Below are 20322 nucleotides of genomic sequence, written 5' to 3'. Positions count from 1 at the left end.
TCATTATTTCATCAATTTCTTAGAAAGGTGGAATATGAATTATTGTAATAAATAAATTGATACTAGTGTCAGTTGATGATTTTATGTGCTTTCTTTTTACTGGAACATGTCCTATTTTGAAGGTAACTTTAAAGAAGCTGAAATGTCATCTATGTCTTTGATAGATTAAAACTTAAAGTTTCCTTTTTTCTGTTGTCACAGCTTTCTTGCATACGAAGTAAACTTCTTAAAAAATAGTGTGTTTAAGAAAAACAGGTTTTTTTCCAAATAGTTTTGAAATACCATATTTGTTTACCAAAATCTAATATATTTAGGCAAGATTTGATAAGTTTATCTGCTTGCAAAATATATTTTGGCACATGTGGAAAGGTTAATGAGATATTTTAATTTATTATTTTTTAAAAAATGTCTTATTCTTATTCTCTTATTCTTGAGATGTCTTACAACAATTAATAAGATCTGTAAAATATTTTTGAATGTTAGAATAGATACTTAATTACTCATTTTTGGTATAATATAAACCCATGATTTAATATTTCACTTATTTCTGAATTATGAATGCTGTTCTAAGCCCCACAGCTAATCTGCTGAAAATGTGTATGCTTTCACCACTGAGCAAAAAAAACAAAACAGTGATATTATTATTATTATATTTATTTGTATCCCGCCTTTTGCCCAATGCTGGGCCTCTAATATGCCTTTAAAGAGCCACTAAAAGTAAGGCTTTCTAATGGAAGTGCTGATGCAGCCTAACTATAACATCGGGGAACAAATTGCTAGTTTATGAGGAATGTTTTAAAGCAATGTTTTATTTAAGAAAGTAATGATTCCCCCCCATGTTAATACTACTACAAAGTTTTGTTTATGTTCAGAAGAGGGGAGGGGGAAGGAAACCAACAAGTAATCTGGTTCCAATTACATGCTGTAAAAGCAGAGTAGGCTAGAGAATAATTCAGAATATTTTTTATTGGGGTAACATTGCACTTGCCCCTCTGTTACAGCCTTTTATTACTTTCCTCCAGTTACAGCATCTTAAAATATGAATTAGCAAATATAAAAGGCAATTGTTTTAGCTAGGTATTTAGAAATTAGTTTTCCTTTTTAAATGTAGACCTCTTTTCCTTCACCTGGATAACACTTATGGTCGTATTTGTCTAATCACACATAGATAGAGATGGTTTCCATTGAAACAAATATCTCTAGCTGCTTTACATTGAGTCAAACTGTACTTCTATTGCTTCCTCTGATTAGCAGTGGCTTCTAATGTCTTAGTCAAATGTCTTTGCCAACCTTGCTACCTGAGAAGCTTTAACTAGAGATTGAATTGGAGACCCTAGGTGCTTTATTTTGACAGTGGTACCCTCAGGTATCAAATAAAAATCTTTACCTGCCTTGCTACCTGAGACTCATGTGGTCTTCCAGATATTGTTGGACTGCAACTCCTGTCATCCCTCACCATTGGCTATGCTGGCTACAGCTGATGGGACTTGCAGTCCAACAGCATCTGGAGTACCACATATTTCCCACCTCTGCTTTAACTGGAAATGCCAGGAATTGAGCCTAGGACCTGTTGCATACAAAGCAAATGTTCTACCACTAGGTCAAGGTGTCTCCCTGAAATTAGTGGAGCTTGCTTCCAATTACATATTTCTGGGATTGAGATGGAATACATTTACTATTAAGAATATTATGACTTATCCTGATAATCAAAATGGTGTTTGGAAACAGACTTCATTCATTCAAGTGGAACTTACTTAAATGTTCTCAAGATTTGTATTTTAAATTAGAAGATATACTTAGCTATTTTATCTTATTAGTGAGAATATGCAAACGATCATTATTTAATAGGTCAAAGTAGCATATTGCAGTAGTGCATGTGAAGGTAATTTTAACCTTCAATGAATTTCTTTATTATGATTCCATAAAATTTATTTTATTCGTATTCTTTTCATCCCCCCCTTACAAATTTCAAAATAATCACTTTTCAGTTAATCCTCTGCTCACAAAAACCTTAATTAAAAAGTCAGAAGAATTTAAAATATTAGGCAAAATAGCATTAAAAATGTAAATAGTGATAAGCCCTTTCTGCCAATTAATTGGGATTGGCTTTCCCCTAAGAACCACATAACTCAGGATTTGTGCTAAGTACTAAAATAGCCCATATCAACATGAGATTGTTAACTTAAGTGCTGCTGCTGTAAAACTAGCATATGTAAGAGGAGAATGAGTTAGAATTAACTTTTTAATAGTGTTTGTATAATAGTCTTCATCAGGGCAATATGGGTAATATATTTTTAATATATGTTCTTCTGTAGGGGGAAATTAAAAACTTCTCACAAGGAACTTGACTATAAATTGTAAGTGGTAAGATTTTACTCTATTTCTTTCTCTCTTACAGACTCTGGATGGGTTTGTTTTTGTGGTAGCATCTGATGGCAAAATAATGTATATCTCAGAAACAGCTTCTGTACATCTAGGTTTATCCCAGGTAGGAACAAGTTTCTGTCCCTCTGTTAAATGCTGGTATTGAAGTGGCATATGGTGATATTATCTTGCCAGTGATATAAAGTTTCCCCTCTGAACTGGCTGTAGGTTTGTTTTTTTAAGAGTTAAATGCTTTACACAATTTGTCACTCTATGGAAACTACCTTATATTTTCTTGTTATATATGTTTAGAAACTAAAGGCGTAATCCATAAAAGTGTTCTGCTACCACTGTGTCCTCCCCTGCCTAGTAAATCCCAGGCATCCCTGGAAGCTGAACACAGCATGGCCCACCCGTCATATAGTTATAGCAAATGCTGCCTGTTCCTGGCTGGGTGTTTTTGCAACTGACCATAGTAGTAGTGGTAATGGTAGACATCTCTGGAAAAAAGGTGGAGATTTCCAGTCTGTGCTTTGGATTGTATGCAGTAGTGTTAGCTGCTGTGAAAATAGAGGAAACCCGGTTTTATAGTAAATGTGCTTTAGGAAAAAATAAAAAGGGGGCAGATTTATGAGTGTTCACATAGAATTCAGGGTAATTTTTCTTGAGTTTTGCCAGCCTCGTGGCCTTTTCAGTAAAGCGTTTTATATGTTTATGGTAGAACTCATAAAACTGGGTTTACTACTGTTCTGCTCAAGAGTTAGTGTTTTGGGTTTTAGGGCACTACTACATTTGTTCTTTTTAAAGGTAACTCTAGCTGTGATCCTAAGCACAATTTCTTGGAGGTGCATTCAGTTAAAAACATCAAGATTTATTTTCAAGTATATGTGTTTAGCATGCGTGGATCAGTCATCAAATACAACTGGAATGTGTCAATGATTAATTATTACAGCTTTAGAAATGTGATCGGTTTTGGATGTTCCTGTTATCTTGGGGAATATCTTTTGCTGAAACCAGTGCAAAGTACTGTTGGTCATTCAGTAAAAAACAAATATTGTGTTTATTTTTATATGTGAAATGGCTCTTGAAGAATGTTCCCATGTAGACCTTAAAGCATATAATGTATTAATATTGGCTTGCTATCTTCATTTTGTAGTATTCCTGTCATAGACTTTGAGTTGAGATTCACTATTTGCTTTGACTTTTATTACTTAGACTTGCAGATTATTTTAAAGAGTAACATCCAACTCCTAAATCTATCTACCTAATTGCAGGTGGGTGTATGCTGATCTGAGGTATGTGGGGTCTGGGCACCACCATTCCAGCATCTCAACAGGGGAAGGGGAAAGCAGAAAGCAGCAACAGTAATCTACTTGCTATTTTCTCAGGGGCAATTGGCATTCAGGTGAGAAGGGCTGCAGGGATGTTTTATGGGCCTTTCAAGATGGTCTCTTTTTCTGGAATGAGAGGATACATCCATGGTAACATCTGCCTCATGGCTTCAAGTTTAGCAGTTGTTATGCCTATGCTTTAGGATCTGCCAACACCACAATACAACGTCCCAGTTTCTAGCAATTTTCTTTAGCAGCCTCTTCTTTTCTTTCTTTAAAAAAATACTTGGTTTACTCTGGAGGTATTTGTTTTTCTCTGACAGTTCTTGGAGGAAAGCTGACATCACCAGAATTAATGAGTTCTTATGGGAGGGGGGAAAGAGTAAAATATAGGTGCAAGAGATTGTTGCTAAACGGAAGCTGGAATCTTCGGTGGTAGCAGGTCCCTAAATGCAGGCATGGCAAGGCGGTATGTAAAGGTGAGAAGCACTCTCAAACAACTATTGCCTACTTTGGTATCAAGGGGAAAGAAGTCCCCCATACTTTTTCTCAAGGTCAGTCCAAGTAGGGAGAGGATGCCTTGAGAGGATAATGTATACTGGTTCCTTTGTCTTTCCGTTCCCCAAATTCTTCTTTCTTATTCTAATTTCTACCATACCCTCCACCTCTTCAAACTATCTACCATATTTCACTTTCCAGTATCTGTTCCTCCCAAAAACATTTCAATGCACAAACTGTCTGTTGCCTCTTCCACTCTACTGGATTGCTTCCAGATGCAATGGGGGAATTAGCAGGTAGTTATTTTTTACCATGTAGAGATGGGAACTGATGCCATTCTTTGTGCCCATGTGGATGGGTTGCCCCTACCTATGCAGTGCTTGTATCTTCAAACCAAGAATGATTAAGGCTCATAGAATAGAGCAGAATTTTACTCATAGCTATTACGTAAACATTGGGTAAACAATAATAATTCATATAGTTGTTAGCTAGAGGAAATATAGATTCTCTGGCTTATAAAATGAACTGAGGAACAGACTTAAAAATGTTAAATTGGGCAGAATTCCAACCACTAAATTCATCTCAACCTTAATTCTGTAAAGTAAGCAAAGCTCATGCTTATAGAAAGTATGAGTTCAACCACATGTTGAAATTTAGGGCCCTATTTAACTAGTTAGTGTTATAGAGAACTGTGAATCTGCAAACTTATCAATAGAGCACTTGGATTTAAACTGCTTTGCTTTTCAATCCTAAATGCCCCAGTTATAATTGGAACTTATTTTTATGTATGCTGTTTAGGATCAGAGTGCTAGTCTCATTGATTTTACTGATTTGTGGACTGCTGCAACAGTAAACGTAGTCGGAGTACTTGGAGGAATGCAGTCTGTTATTTACTTAAAACTAGCAGTTCATTTTTAATTACTTCAATGAAAATGACTCCAAATCATTCACAATTTCTCCCTGCTCTGTTGTTTTGCTGAATACTTTTGAGTAATGAATTGGATATCAACAACATCTTAGACATAAAATAGTCCTGGTGAGCTTGTGTAGAATTAATAGCTTTTGGTGAGAGCTTCTGAACTCTTAATTTCTGGCACTTATTACCTGGGATCAAAAGTCCAGTGTGCTTGAAGTTTTTAAATAATCCTATTCACTGGCCAGACATTTTGGGATTAAAGGAGTATCAGAATTGCATAGGGGAACCTGCTAGATAACAGTTTCCCTTATGCTTCAATACTGTTTCTGTTCTGCCTTGGCTAGGGAGCCACTAACAAAGGGATTTCCATACCTGGCAGTGTTCTTGTGGATTGTAAAGGTGATTAAGGAGGGGGCTCTTTCTTTCCACCACTGAAGGTCTTGGAATCATGAATGGCCATGCTGCTGAGTTAATTTATTGTTTTAGGTTAGTCATTTTGTCTGTGACTGATTTCAAGATCTTTACTAAAATAAAAGAAATATTATATGCATTGAGACTTAAGTGCTCAAGCTACTTTAGAAAAGTCGTTTTAAATGCCAGGGTTGCATACTGTTTCAGCCCCAAGGACCACATGTGATACTGGTTCAGGGGCTGCATGCGCACACGTATATCCACATATACACACATGCTGAATTCCTGGTCATCCTGATTCAGATAACAAAAAGTGATCTGTATGAGGACCCCGCCTACTGCCAAACTGGAAGAGTGGCAGCCTTCTCTTTACCCCTCCCCAGTGATCCTGATACAGAACCCTTTTCCTTGTTGCTGCTACCAGTGATGAAAGAGTGATCTGAATCAGGATCACTGGGGGAGGGAATTTGGCAGTGGCAGGGGGTCATCACACACCTGGGGCTGCAATTAAGGCATTGGGTGCTGCATGTGGCCCTTGGCAGTGGAGTTTTGCACACCTGTATTAATGCGACTATTTTGGAGATTGCAAACTGATTATGTTATGTCACTCAAAAACACAATAATCTAGAACAGCGGTTCTTAAACTCCCCCACCCTCCGGACAACTTGTAAGTATTGTGGGTCTCAGTGGACCACTTAAAAAAATTTTTGTTCTACAAATAAAAGTACATACATGGCTCATATTTTAATAACAGTGCTATTGCCATCCTTATCAAAATGAGCACTGTATTATGAAAATCATGGTTCCTAGGTCAGGGCCTTATTAGCTTGTTTGATAATCTGGCCCTGGTCAAACAACTATATCAGAAAAAAAATCAGTCAAGTGCAGGGCCAAGTATAAATAATCTTGACTGTTCCACTACTTTATCCATGGATCACACTTTGAGTACCTCTGAGCTGGAATTGCTAAGTGTAAATTGCTAGGGAAACATGTAATGTCTTCGCCCTGTTGTTTCTTTGGAAGTAAGCGTCATTGAAATCATTGTGAACAAAATTGGATATAGAAGATTTGAAATTCACATGAAGAAACATTTCATGAAGAATACAAAGGAATGGAAGAAATAACACATTTTTCTGGAAATGTACATTTTTGTGTGTGAAATGTAGATGTAATTATTCATTTTGTTAAAAAGGATAAACTGCATATTTTAGTAAATCCAGTAGGACTGGCCCAGAAGAATAGGTTAATTTACTTAACCTCTTGGTGCTTTCTCATTGTTCGCGCTTAGAACAAACTAGGCTGTACTAAACAATTGGACAACTTGACAATTATTGTAATTAAAAAAAATTAAGTATTGCTTCTCTGTTTATATTAAGTATTGCATGCATTTGGAAACCTTTTGCTTATATAAGTTTATGAGTGTCAAATAAAAATTAGCAAGAAAAGATGTTAACATTTCTGTTAATATGGAACTCTCAACGTATTGTATTCATCTTGAGTGAGTCTAGAATGAGAACAGAATGTGAAAATTTATGTAAAGGTAGGCCAAAATTCATAACAAGAGAAAGAAGATAATATTATGGAAAGAAAGGACTTACAGGATAATTCATGCAGAATTAACCGTGATTATTATTTTTATATTTCTGTGAGAAAAAAGTCAAGACATGTATACTGAATTCACATTTTAAATTTTAGATGCAGGCAAATTGGTGGTAATATCAGGCATTTCAAGAATCCTTTTATTTTATCTAAGAAAGTTTATTTTAGTATGAAACACTTTTATACCCTTGTAAGACCCTTGTAAGAGCATCATAAATGTCAAATGATGGCATCAAACGTCATGTATCATTGCTGGCCATTGCCTTCTGACTTAATTATTTTGGGATAATACGTTTGCTGAAGTCATTAGAAGCAATAATCTATTGTGACTCATCACTGGGATGATTGATGCTAAAGTTTTATATATTCAGGTTGCATTCAGGTGATCCTCTAAACCCTGGTTTGGAGAAATAGGAAAAGCCATGGGATCTAGTGTTCCCTCTTTCTTCTCCACCCCTGGCCCCTTCTTCCTCCTTTTGTGCATGTCGCTTAATACATTACTTCTTGGTCTAATCAAACCAGCAAAATGGCAAACTAGCAAGATGAGCTCTCCAAAACAAAAATGTGGTTTGCAATCTTGATTTGGAGGGCTTGCTGAAACTGTAATTGGTTCATATTAACCCATTCATGCCCATGAGGAGCAGGGAAGATGTTGGCAAGGGGGAGCATTTGAACCTATGGCTCATGTCTGCTCCTCCAAACCATAATTTGGAATATATGCAGCTGTGGTCTCTTCAATGCTACCTGGAACTGGAACATGATCTCAATAATCTGTAAATTCACTGATATTGAAAAGTATATTGCGTTAATCTTGTAATGCCAATATACATGCAGAAGCAAGTTTATTCCTAGTTCAAGGGAAATCAGGGGCACAAATTGATGATATATACAGATCGTTTTTAAGCCTGATCTAACAGCCAGGTCTGTATGAGCATAGCCATACTGATAAACAAAAACAAAATTCTGCTGATTAGCTGTTCAGAAAAGGTGGGAGCTACAACTATATGCAGTACTTCCCTTTCCACAGCTGTGGTCAGACGAGTGTGTGTGTTTAAAGAAAAGGCTATGTGGCCTGGAACTATCTTTCTATGTGAAAAACTGCAGGAACAAATAGTTGCTTCACTCACAGTCATTTTTATCTCATTGAGCAACAACTGTGAAAATAAGAGTTCCAATAATAGCTATATAAGATCAAAATGGGCTAGTGCTTAATATTAAAGAAGTGGGGTTTTTTTGTTGCTATAATTAGTATAGGCCCGAGTCTTCAGTCTTTGAATTCAGCAAATGAACTGTTGTCCTTAGTGAGAGGAAGTGGGTTGCTTTTGGTGCAGGAATTTTATGTGAATGTTGGAAATGCACTGGGGTATGTGTAAAGAATAGATGGTGATATCTGAAGAATACTATTAAAAATAAATTAAAATCTGTTGCAGTTCTGAATTTGTTAACTATCTTCTTGACAGGTAGAACTCACTGGTAATAGCATTTATGAGTATATACATCCATCAGACCATGATGAAATGACAGCAGTTCTAACTGCTCATCAGCCTCTTCATCCTCATCTCTTACAAGGTATTTCCATGAGATGTGACCATGTGCATGTAAAATAGTCAACAAGATGTAAGACTGTGCTTAGCATGCTAATGTTTTATCTGCTGAAATTTATAAATGTAGAATGGATACCTGGCCATTAATTTGATATTTGGCTACACTAATTTAGCAGCTTTAATCTCATCCTAACTCTGAACATATTTGTCTAGAACTACTATTAATATTGTATATATTGCTTCAATGAGAGCCAGTGTGGCGTAGTGGTTTAGAGGACTCAGGAGATCTGGGCTCTAGTCCCTGCTCAGGCCGTGAAGCTTACTGGGTGAGTTTCAACCTAACCTATCTCATAAGGTTCTTGTGAGTATAAAATGGAGAAGAGGAGGACCATGTACGCTGCCTTAAGTTCCTTGCAAGAGGAAAAAAAGGGTGGGATATAAATGTAACAATAACAACAGATGCCTTGCCACATTATCTGTGCAATTTTAGATTCTATAATCAAGTTATAGCAACAGGTATGGAGTAATAAAGAGCCTTGCTCTATAGAACAATTATTTGCAGGGCGTGGAGTTGCTAAAAATGTTTCTTGGCCATTTCCCAACTGACATCTTGAAGATCCTTCTTCAAAATACATGAAAGATGGGAGAGAGAAAGGAAGACCAATTTCATTCCATCACCCCAGGGATGATTCTGGTTTACATGAAAGCTAAACATAATTTCAGAGACGGGACTAAAGTCATGTGCAATCTGAGTGAACAAACACAAATTCATTAAATAAAACAGCCAATGCCTCTCTTTTTTGTACCATGATTGAGCAAGCCATTTAAATGTACATAGGACATTTTGTTTTTAGGGTTTTTTGGAAGTATCCGCCAGTATCAGAGGCATCATGCCTATGTACATCAGTTGCTGGGGAACACAACTTGGAGGGGTACTATTGCACTCATGTCCTACTTGTGGATTTCCCACAGGCAGCTGATTGGCTATTGTGTAATCAGAAAGCTGCACAAGATGGCCCTTGGTCTGATCCAGCATGGCTCTTCTTATGTTCTTAATTCAGACATGTTGACTAGGTTCATGCAACATGACAAGCCACCATAGGCAGCCAGCAATGTTTTGTTGTTGTGTAGTTTGAACCTGGAGTGTTTTCTGTGGTGAGGCTTATTTTTTAGGAATAAGACAAGGCGAGAATCCATGGTTTGTTGTAGGCTTGTTCTCACCCACAATGGGTTGTTGTGTTGTCTAAACTAAGGAGACTGATTCTATCATGGGTTGCGGTGATCAGCTACAAAGCCACTAAGTAAAAGCAGCGGGAAAAGCCCAAATTGCTGGCTTTTCTCAGTCTTGCCAGTGACTGCCCTTCCACTAATGCTGAAATGGCACTTTGGAGGGATTATCACTCATTCCCTGGCTTTTTTATTTTAAAAAATGGTGCTTCAAAAGTACATAATTGGGGTAGTATTTTTTTTCATTGCTGCTTCTGTCAATCTTTGGAGTTGTCCAATATATGTAATCCTGCCTGGTCAGTTTCCTTGCCTGTTTCAATTATCAAAAGGAAGCCCCATGAAATTGATAAGATGAGGTTGCTGGTAGGCAAATTTGCACATAGTTGTGAAGCACCAGAAGAGAAATAATACTAAGGGAAAGGAGGGACCTGGCAGCATCATTCAGAAGCATCAAAAATGGGGGTGGGGGGAGGAGTAAGTGCACCAAAAGTGGGACAAGACAACATTTTCTCCTTGGTGATATGATCCTTTTGCTTTTAAGTGTTGGTCTGAGACCTCTCAGTGTCTCCTACCTCTTCAACACTTCCCAAGTCTCCCGCTACTCCAGAAAGGGGAGATATTAACAACCACACATTTTTCACAGCTCCTTTTTGGAACACGTACTGTTGCGGTTACTGCAGTTCCCTGACAGTTAAAAAATAAAACCCTGAGATCGTGGCTGCTTGGGAGTGAGTGAATGGGGCCCCAGTGTGTGTGTGTGTGTGTGTGTGTGAGAGAGGGAGAGAGAGAGAGAGAGAGAGAGAGAGAGAGTATTGCTGGTGCCACATTTGTTCCATCCTTTCTTGCTACCCTCTAAGGTTTTTGTTCTGTTAACAACGAAGCCATGATGTCTTATTCATAGGGTAGCTTAGCATAACGTGCAAATCCTCCTGTTGTATTTGAATCTTCAAGAAAAGGAAGGAGATAAAGAGACACAATTAGTCAAAACAAATAATTCATTTTTAATGCCTGCTCTGTAAGTATATTGTTCTTAATGTGGTGCTGTGGTGTTCAGTGCTGGCCCAAAAATGTTTGCTGCCTGAGGAAGAGCAGGGAATAGCATTCCCCCCTCCCCACACACCCTAGCTTTTCAAGGAGCGCTATAAGCAGAACAAGCCAAGTTATTTTGGAACCTGATGGCATTTGATAATGGGCCTCTTGGTTCAAACTGGGTATATAAATAACTATCTGACTTTTGTTGGGTCTATTCTTTCATAGTACTTGAATTGTCTGATCTTCAAAAAAGTTATCTTCAAACTTTCTGATGTTTTGGATATATTTACAAAAGACTTGCAACATGATCCCTCCTGAAATGTTTATTCTCATAAGGCGGAAAAGATCACTCTTACTTAGAATGTAAGCCTATGTGGCAGGGTTTTGCTATTTTATTGTTTTACTCTGTACAGCACCATGTACACTGATGGTGCTATATAAATAAATAAATAAATAATAATAATAATCTTCCCTTTGCCCTCATTGTCATACAGGCATCTTCCAATTATGCAGCCATTAAATTGGGATAGGGAGGTGGGGCTGGATAGGCAAACTGGAACCATGTTGGCCATTAGTTGTTCATTATGGTCAGTGCATATATTTGGAGAAGGAAAGGTACTATTGAGTCTTATGGCGATCCCGTTTTTTGGTGGCTGCATCCATATGGAGAGGAATTGTGCCATTGATTTTTATTAAATAAATATTACACATTGTCCAGCAACAGAAACTGTATTTGGGAAATATTGCTCAGAGTCTCGCCTGCTATTTTTCTTTTTCTTTGCCTAATTATTCTTATAGAATAGAAGTGTATCCAGCCTCATAGGTGTAAGCTTTTGTGGAAAAAAATGGTCGGAGTAGAAGCAACCTATGAGGAAGAAGCATTGTTATTTCATGTATGCCAGCCTCAAGACGTCTGTAACTGCATATGGGAAGGGAATACATAAAAGTAAATAAATAGGATTTCGGATTGAGAGTAGCAACCTGCCCATTTAAAGTTAGATATAATATTTGATTAGCAAACTGTATTTTGGATGGTTGGAATACAGTTCACCTTCTTAGCATGGGATCTGCCTGAGGAAGGCCTAAACTACTACATAAATTAATCTTGAGAGGCAAGGGGGAATGTTGTTGAGAGCTTTAGAGTGGAGGGCTTTCTTGTTTTGTTCCCAGTGGTGCTTCCAAATGAGGTTTTTATTGTGCAATTCCTCATTCATGGATTTTTACGGTGGTCCAAACAACGTTTACTTGCAAGCCTCTGTTCTCCCACATCCTTTTCTGTCTTTTTTTCTTTCAACAAAAGTTCTGTTAAGGAGGAAAAGGCGAAAAAGCTGCACCATGTCTTTTGATTAGTGGCACCAGGAGCCCTGAACATCTTGTTTAGACTTTTTATTTATTATATTTTATTCCACCCAATAACAAATGTTGGGCCAGTTGGTGCAATCACCAACCCATTGTGGCTTATTTAAGTCACAGTGGGTTGTGACGTGTGCCGGTGGCCATTGTTAATATGCAGCCCCTGATGAGGGTTGCCATAGTTTGTCTTGTTGTCCAAATTGGGGTTAACCCTCAAATAACTCTACAACAGGCCTCCTTTCTGGTAGGATTATAAACAAATAAAGTCTAAAATACAATACAAACAATTAAAAACATAAAACACAATGCAAGTATTTGGAAGAATACAATTTAATATAAAACCACAAACAGCACAGGAATAGATAAAAATACATAAAACCAAACCATAAAATGGTACAGGTAGTGCAAACTACAGCAGTATGTTTATTAACTGAGTATATCTTGCCAGTACTTTGGAACATAGGGAGTTGCCTTATACTGAGTCAGACCATTACTGTCAACATTGACTGGCAGCGTCTCTCAGGATTTCAGGCAGGAGTTTTTCCTGCCCTACCTGGAGATACTAGTGATCGAACCTGGAGCCTTCTGCATCCAAAGCAGACGGTTTACCACTGAGCCACAGCCCCTACTTAACATGGCTACTCTCGCTTTCCGTCAGTTTCTGAGCAAAGATCAAACTGCTGGTTTGACTTGTCCTAACTAATAGTGAATTCAATCACCCCAAGGTTTGTGAAAGTACCCCCCCCCAAATAACCCCTACTGGGGGTGGGGGGTTGAGAAAGAAAACAGCCCAGTGAGGACTGAGTATGCTCAGTAGCCACGGAATGCTGGCTGACGGTTGGAAGGGAGGAAATGGAAAATGAGGGGCAATGGAATGGAGTCTCCTTGAAGAGGGCATATCTGTCAGCCACCCTGAACAGGAGCACTGTACACTGCAGTATTTTGACTTTACAGACCCCACTTATAAAGCCTTGAATGATTTAGGGCTGGGCAACCTCAAGGACTTGCCTGAGCACTGAGCTTGTGCTTCTGAAGAAAGGCATGTGATTTTCAGTTGTGCTTCTGGAAAGTTTATTTTATTTTATTTTGTATATGTTATTTTGTGCTGATATTTTATTTTGCCTGCTGTGATTTCTGATTTGTAGTTACTTTTATTGTATGTAATTCTATTGTTTTATTTTATAAGACCCTCTTAGAGTTTAGGCCAGACTTCCCCAACCTGGCATTCTCTAGGTGTGTTGCACTACAACTCCCAGAATTCCCTATGCTGACTGGGGCTGCTGGAAATTGTAGTCTAACACAACTTTAGGATGCCAGTTTGGTAAAGGCTGGCTTAACCTCAAGAATGGTCAAATTTTTCATTTTGGAACAATTTGTACTTTTCATATTTTTTTAAAAAAATGTGTAACTATTGGCTGATCCTTAATTCTTTGCCGTTTCATCCTCAAGAAAATTGATAGTGCACAAGGAGAGAGACAGCACTCTTTTTCCCCATGTGGCTATGTATTCAGATTCATATACTTAGTGAAGGTGAAGATTGAAAAAGTGTGGTAGAGGAGTAGCATGAATCCTTGCCCTTCATTATGCAGAGAACATCTGTTATGAACGGGGGACCTCTGCCCGAGCATCCAATTTTGTAAATGTGACCTGCTTTTTTGAGAGGGAGAAATAATGTGAACTGGGCCTAACAACTAGACACTCATGCAGAAAGCCCGTATCGTACAGGAAGCTTACTGCATTCATGGAGGGGAGGGGCTTGTGCCATTCCTCCATCATGCTACTGCAGAACCAACTCATCTAAATGTATGAACTGGGGGCATACTTTCTTTTGAGTTCAAGGTGAGTTTGTAACATATGCACTTCCTTCATACTTGCCTTATTAGCAAACTTTGGCACCAACTTGAACTTTCAAGATGAGTGAGGCTGCAATCCTGTGCACACTTACCTGGAAGTAAGCCCCATTGAATTCAGTTGGGCGATCTTCCAACTAAACATGCATACAGTTGCACTATATATTACCTGAAGAATCCAATTGGATGTGGCAATTCTAAAGTTAAGAGTGATTGCAGCAAGTATCTGTAGCATGGAGATCATATGGATTTTAATCTGGCACCAGTCCATATAATGTCTCACAAATACTAATGACACAAACGTCAGAACTGGTCACTAGGAACATTTTCATTATTTATTTATTTATTTATTTAGAATATTTATATACTGCTCCTCATTGAAAAAATTTCAGAGCGGTGTACAAGGTAAAATGAAAATAAAAACAGAATAAAACAGTTAAAACAAAATTTAAAAAGAAGCAAAACAACAACACAGAAATCCAAGGCTGCATGTTAAAGAAAGGCTTCTTGGAATAAAGATGTTTTCAGGAGGCGCCGAAAGGAGTACAAGGTTGGAGCCTGCCTGACCTCCAGAGGCAGGGAATTCCACAGGAGGGGCGCCACCACGCTGAAGGCTCTTCCCCTGGTGGATTCCAATCGGAGGATGGATCTAGGTGGAACCACCAGGAGCAGGCCCTCGGATGACCTCAGTGACCCGGCAGGTTGGTAAGGGAGAAGGCGCTCTCTCAGGTATCCTGGTCCCAAGTTGTTTAGGGCTTTGTACACAAGTACAAGAACCACACACACCCTCCCCCAAGTTTTTATTGCATTTTTTATTTTTATATTTTAAGAGTTTTATCCTTAAAATTATAAAAGCAGTAAAAATAATGAAAGTTGGCAAGCCATTTAACTTTATTTACTTGGAAACATTTTAAAGTATTTTAAGAATAATAAACATTTTCACAGCTATGATATTTGAAAGCTATGTTAAAGTGGCAGAAGGAATATTGTACAGAAACTTGAGATACTTGGTTTTTTTGTTTTCAGAATATGAAATAGAGAGATCTTTTTTTCTGCGAATGAAGTGTGTCTTGGCCAAGCGAAATGCAGGATTAACATGTAGCGGTTACAAGGTAAAATGCTCAGATTTTTGCTATCTTCACAGAATAACAGATTTTGATTTTACAACCTCACTTCAGGCAAACATATATTCTACGATTATATAACTTAGACTTATTTATGGAAGAGCTAAGCCAAAGTGGTGTGTGTGTGGTTGTAAAGAAAATAACCCACCTCCACCAAATGTTGGTGCTATGTGGCAGGTTGTGAAACATAGTAAAAATGTGTGTACGTTCAGAAAGTCTTCAAGTAACCCTCATTCTGATTTAGCTTCATAACATCATAAAGCAACATCATGCCTCTTATGATGGTCTGGGACTGACTCAGGAAGAATCCCAAGGTGTATGTGAGCATATGAGAACAGTGCAAAATTGAAAAGGGGAAAAAAAGCTATTTTTGTGAGAAACTACCCCTCCCTCTACCCTGTAAATGTTCATGGGTGAAAGTTTAGTGGAGCCCTAATTAATAGCGTCTATAACTACCCTGGCATCCCAGTTATAGAACTCCCTGCCCAGTAAGGTTAGTTGGCACCCTGGCTTTCAGTGGGCCGGTGAAAATGTTTTGTATTTCAAAGAGTTTTAATTGAGTCAGGTTTTAAGCTGGATATTTCGATATTTAATTCTTCCATTGTGTATTACTGAGAGGGAGGGGGGCATAGCTCAGTGGTTGAGCCCATGCTTTGAATGTTGAAGTTCCTATATCCCTGGCATCTTCAAGTAAAAGAGGAGGTGGAGGGTAATGGGAAAGACCCTAGAGCAAAGGTGGACAACTTTGGGAGGTTTGGGCATCATTTTTGTCCTCCTGGAGCCCCCATGGGGTGCTCCATCTTGTGGGTGCCAAAAATCGGGGAGGGGGATAAAAATAAATTGTCATCAAGAGCTGTTATGGAACACCAAAAAGGTCAAAATTAGTTTGCAAAGAAGTCAGTTTTGATCCATAGCAGCTCATTATGCCACTTTTTTTGTAATAAATAAATAATTTTTTGGAGGAGGGGGACTCCAAATGTTAAGATGGGGGCAGCATGTTGCCCACCCCTAGAGTGCCCTAGAGAGATGCTGCCAGCCACAGTAAACATTGCTATAAGGCAACTTGCTATGGTTTATATGGTGGTTTGTTAATTATATTACTTGTTCTGTTCACATACTGTATATGTTTTACTGCCTCTTACTGAAAGCCACTCAGAGAGCTTTGCAGTGGTGCAATACAGAAATTAAATAAATACATAACTGTTTTGGCTGATAAATTCCAATGCAACCTTGTCCCTCTCTTCTGAATTTTTTAATTAACACACTGTTCGAGAACCTCTGTTTTCCCTCACATCCCTTATGTGTGCTTATTGTTTTTCTCTCCCTCTCTCTCTCTTCCCACCCCTCCTTCTTCCATGTCCCCTAACTCCTATGCACAGGCTTTGAAATAAAGCCTACAGCCAGATTCTATGCATGTTTATTCAGAAGTAACCCCCCAGTGAGTTTAGTCAGGCTTACTCCTCTGTAAACAATCACAATGTTATTTGTTTATCTTTACCACTTCATGCTTTGTCCTTTGAGAAGCTACTGTTGTGCCCCTTGCTCTCCTCAAATCCAATCCTCAAAGGTTGTGGCTATCTTTGCAAAGAAGTCGTTTTATTGTTTGCAACAGCCCATGTAAGAACAACTTCTGGCTTCTTTGCAAGGATAACTGTAAAGACTGAAGCTCTGAAGGATTGATGCAGGGAAGGGTGCACCGCAGCAGTTCTTCCTCCTCCAAGAGTGAGTATGAGGAGGCAAAGCTTGACAGCCTATGCTCAGTTACAACATGAAATACAGGTATCTACCCAATACTCGAAATACAGGTATCTACCCAAGATATTTTTAGTTTAATGTCAAATTAATTGTCATACTGATCCAATTCACATGACACATCAGGGCTCACTATAGGTTATTTAAGCCATGGTGAGCCAGGAGTGATTTGAATATGCGGCCCCTGATCAGGGGTTGTCCAGTCATGAGAATCCAGCCATTGGGAGGTTGCATGACACATCCTTTGCATAACCCTAAAGCAAGCTGAGGGTTATGCAAATGTTGCTTAAGCCTTGTATAAACCTCGATGGCTGGTTTAGACTGCACAGTAATCCCTCATCGCGTGTTGCACATTCAAAAGGGTGGCTAGCACACACCACAGCTAATTGTGGGTTAAATAACCCTTGATGCGTTGTCATGTCATGCGAACTGGCCCACAGTGTTGGCATAAAATACATGCCATATGTCCACTTTTTACAAATTAATCAGTCACTTGTAATTAGTTATGTTGACAGATTACTCAGCAAAAAAGATGTTCTCATTCCTGGATGTGTGCGCTTTGATAAACAATATTGACAAGAGGTAACCTTGAAGTCTTCCTTCACAAATTTACTTTTCCCCTCATACCATACTAGGTGATCCACTGCAGCGGCTATTTGAAGATACGGCAGTACATGTTGGATATGTCTTTGTATGATACCTGTTACCAAATTGTGGGGCTGGTTGCTGTAGGTCAATCATTACCTCCCAGTGCAATCACTGAGATCAAACTTCATAGTAATATGTTTATGTTCAGAGCAAGCCTGGACTTAAAACTAATATTCCTAGATTCCAGGTAAGTAAAACGGTATTTTAAAAAATGTTCTTCATATGCTGGTGGTAACTTGCAAATGATAGTTTTAAATATAAAACTAAAAAAGGAATAACAAAGACATAATACATATTATACAAAACTGCAGCAGCAATATTCTCTTTGAATTGTTAGAACATCTGAAAATTAAGTCTTCAGTTTTAAGAATTGGGCTGCAACTTCGTTGGTATAGGTAGCCTAGCTTAATATAGGAATGCCAGTTTAAATACCCATTTGTAAGAGGTAATGTTCGCTACTGACATGAGTCCTAGCCAATACAAAGTAGGCCTTTGTCACTAACTTGCCAGAATGAATTCTTGCAGAAATGATAGAATAGGAAGATCTTCATTGGCAATTCTTGCCATGCACTGTACACTTTGTCAAGCACTAAAATACTGAATGTAAAAAAGTCAGCTGCATGTTATTAAACTTATACTAGTTTATTAGTTATTGTTTTGTTAGGAGCTACACATACATGCTGAATATTTCTTGCACATGCTTGATTTTACCTTTACACAGTTTTGCATGATATGTCTTTGTATTACTCCCAGTTCACTGTAATTTAGCGTATATTATTTAATTTAAAAATATGATGGAATAGGCATTGGACAAAAGCATGGAAAGGTCCTATGGGTACATTACTGGATTACAGGGTTAGAAAATTTAAAATGTTCAAATGAATTTGCCCTAACAAATATTTCTAAAAACCCTTCTCTGCAAATTGTCAAATATTTGGTGCTTATATGAAACTGAAATATTGCTAATAACATCTGTTGATAGTTGATTTCAGTACACTTTATAACATTTCATAGTTGATATGCAGTGGTATTTAGTACTTGATGGCATTTACACTTGATATTAGTCATACAACTTAACGTTTTCTGTAACCACATTCTGAAACCACTATGAAATGAAAAGGAAACATGCTAGTTGCTAATCCAGCAGTTGTTTGACCATATGGTGTACCAGGAATGAGAGACTGGATGATACCTATGCTTTTTGGAGTGAGAGAGAGAAGTTTCCTCACAGTGACCTTTCCTTTGATGTTTGAAACAGTACATACTCGAGGTTGGTGTAAGGAAGGCATCTCACAATAGACTTTGTGGAGATTGCACTTATTTTTAAGCTAGTGAACAGACTTGGCTTCACCCAAATTGGAATACATAAAGAAAAATTTTCAAGCAAACTTACATAGTTGTCAGTTAGACATATTGTGCAAGCCTTGACCCTATGAAGCCACACCCACTGGCATCTCTAGGAATGGGGTGCTGTGAAGTACCCCTATAGCCTCCTGAAGGGTCTGTTCACTCCATTCCCCCAGGAGAGGAGGCAGCCATATAATTCTGTCCGTTGTACCAGTCCCTCTGCCCCCACTACCCCGCTTCAAACTCTTATCAACTTCAAAGCTATGTGTTAGCATGGGAAATCTGTTACTTAGTGACCTAAGGTGGTACTGCAGGCTTCAAACACACAAACATTAACATTAATTAAAATCAATTAATGCATTTTAACAATCACATAACTCTGAGGTGCTCGCCTGTAGGGTCCCCTTAGTATGCATTGTCACATTTCAGATGTATACATTTCATGGTCTTGGTGCTGTGTTGCTGACATTCACGCATCCTTTTTTATTATGATAATTATCAGTCCTGGCAGTTACACTGTAGGACTTCTAAGGAGGAACTGAAAAGTTGTGGGTGTGTGGAACTGAAATGTTTGTGGACAAATTGATATTCTCTCTCTCTCATTATTCAAAAAGAAGCTGAATGGATGGAGCTAAAATCCTATTTCGCACTATCAGAATTTCTCAGAAATTGAACCTAAGAGATAAATTAAAGTCTGCTGCCTTCACAACTAAGCAGCAAATTTATGATGGCAGTGGCAGAGGAAAATGCATGCTCTCAGCAATATTTGGTTTCAGTCCGTCTATTAACTTATTTCCTCTTATATTACGAACAAGAGGAAATTGGCTCTAAATAATGCCTTTGTAGATAGTTGTACATTATGTTTTTGAGTAGAATACCCTACTGCCAAAAAAGATTGAAAAAGAATGCCAAATTTACCTATAAGAAAACAAAGTTTATTAATATTTTCTTGATGAGCTTCAATTTCATTTACTTCATTTAAAGCCAGGAAAAGGCTTCTGGGTCCTGTCCATAGAAGTCTGTAATTGGCAGATGTTGTAAGTAGTAATAGCACCTCTTTGCTAATAATTTTGCTGGACAAAGATTTACGTAGCGAACAAAATAGATTGTATGGATGTGTTTACCGTGCTGATGCCTAAATGCAGAATCTGGACTGTCTTTAAAGGCCAGTTAAGATAAATATCTTTGGCTTGTGGTGGGACCAACCATTTGATCATTTAATGCCTGCAGACATGGATCCACCAGCATATCCTGTCACATGACCTAGTGGTATTGCAGTGGAGATTGAAACTCTCAGAATCTTGTGTCCAAATGTTGAAATGGTCA

The 20322-nt window shown here is 38.2% G+C and overlaps 1 protein-coding gene across 1 annotated transcript in view; it reads left to right on the top strand.

Moving 5' to 3' along the window:
- The window catches only part of SIM2 (SIM bHLH transcription factor 2), a 59982-nt gene that overhangs the window by 20609 nt on the left and 19051 nt on the right, over positions 1 to 20322 (top strand). Inside the window, exons 3-6 of the mRNA XM_063126636.1 lie at positions 2399 to 2488; positions 8580 to 8688; positions 15152 to 15237; positions 17637 to 17836. Of these exons, the coding sequence (XP_062982706.1) occupies positions 2399 to 2488; positions 8580 to 8688; positions 15152 to 15237; positions 17637 to 17836 (485 nt within the window). The remainder of the gene's footprint in view (positions 1 to 2398; positions 2489 to 8579; positions 8689 to 15151; positions 15238 to 17636; positions 17837 to 20322) is intronic.

This window comes from Elgaria multicarinata, chromosome 5 (genome assembly GCF_023053635.1).
Source record: "Elgaria multicarinata webbii isolate HBS135686 ecotype San Diego chromosome 5, rElgMul1.1.pri, whole genome shotgun sequence".
In the NCBI taxonomy this organism is placed as follows: Eukaryota; Metazoa; Chordata; class Lepidosauria; order Squamata; family Anguidae; genus Elgaria; species Elgaria multicarinata.
This window is presented reverse-complemented; position numbering and strand designations above follow the sequence as displayed.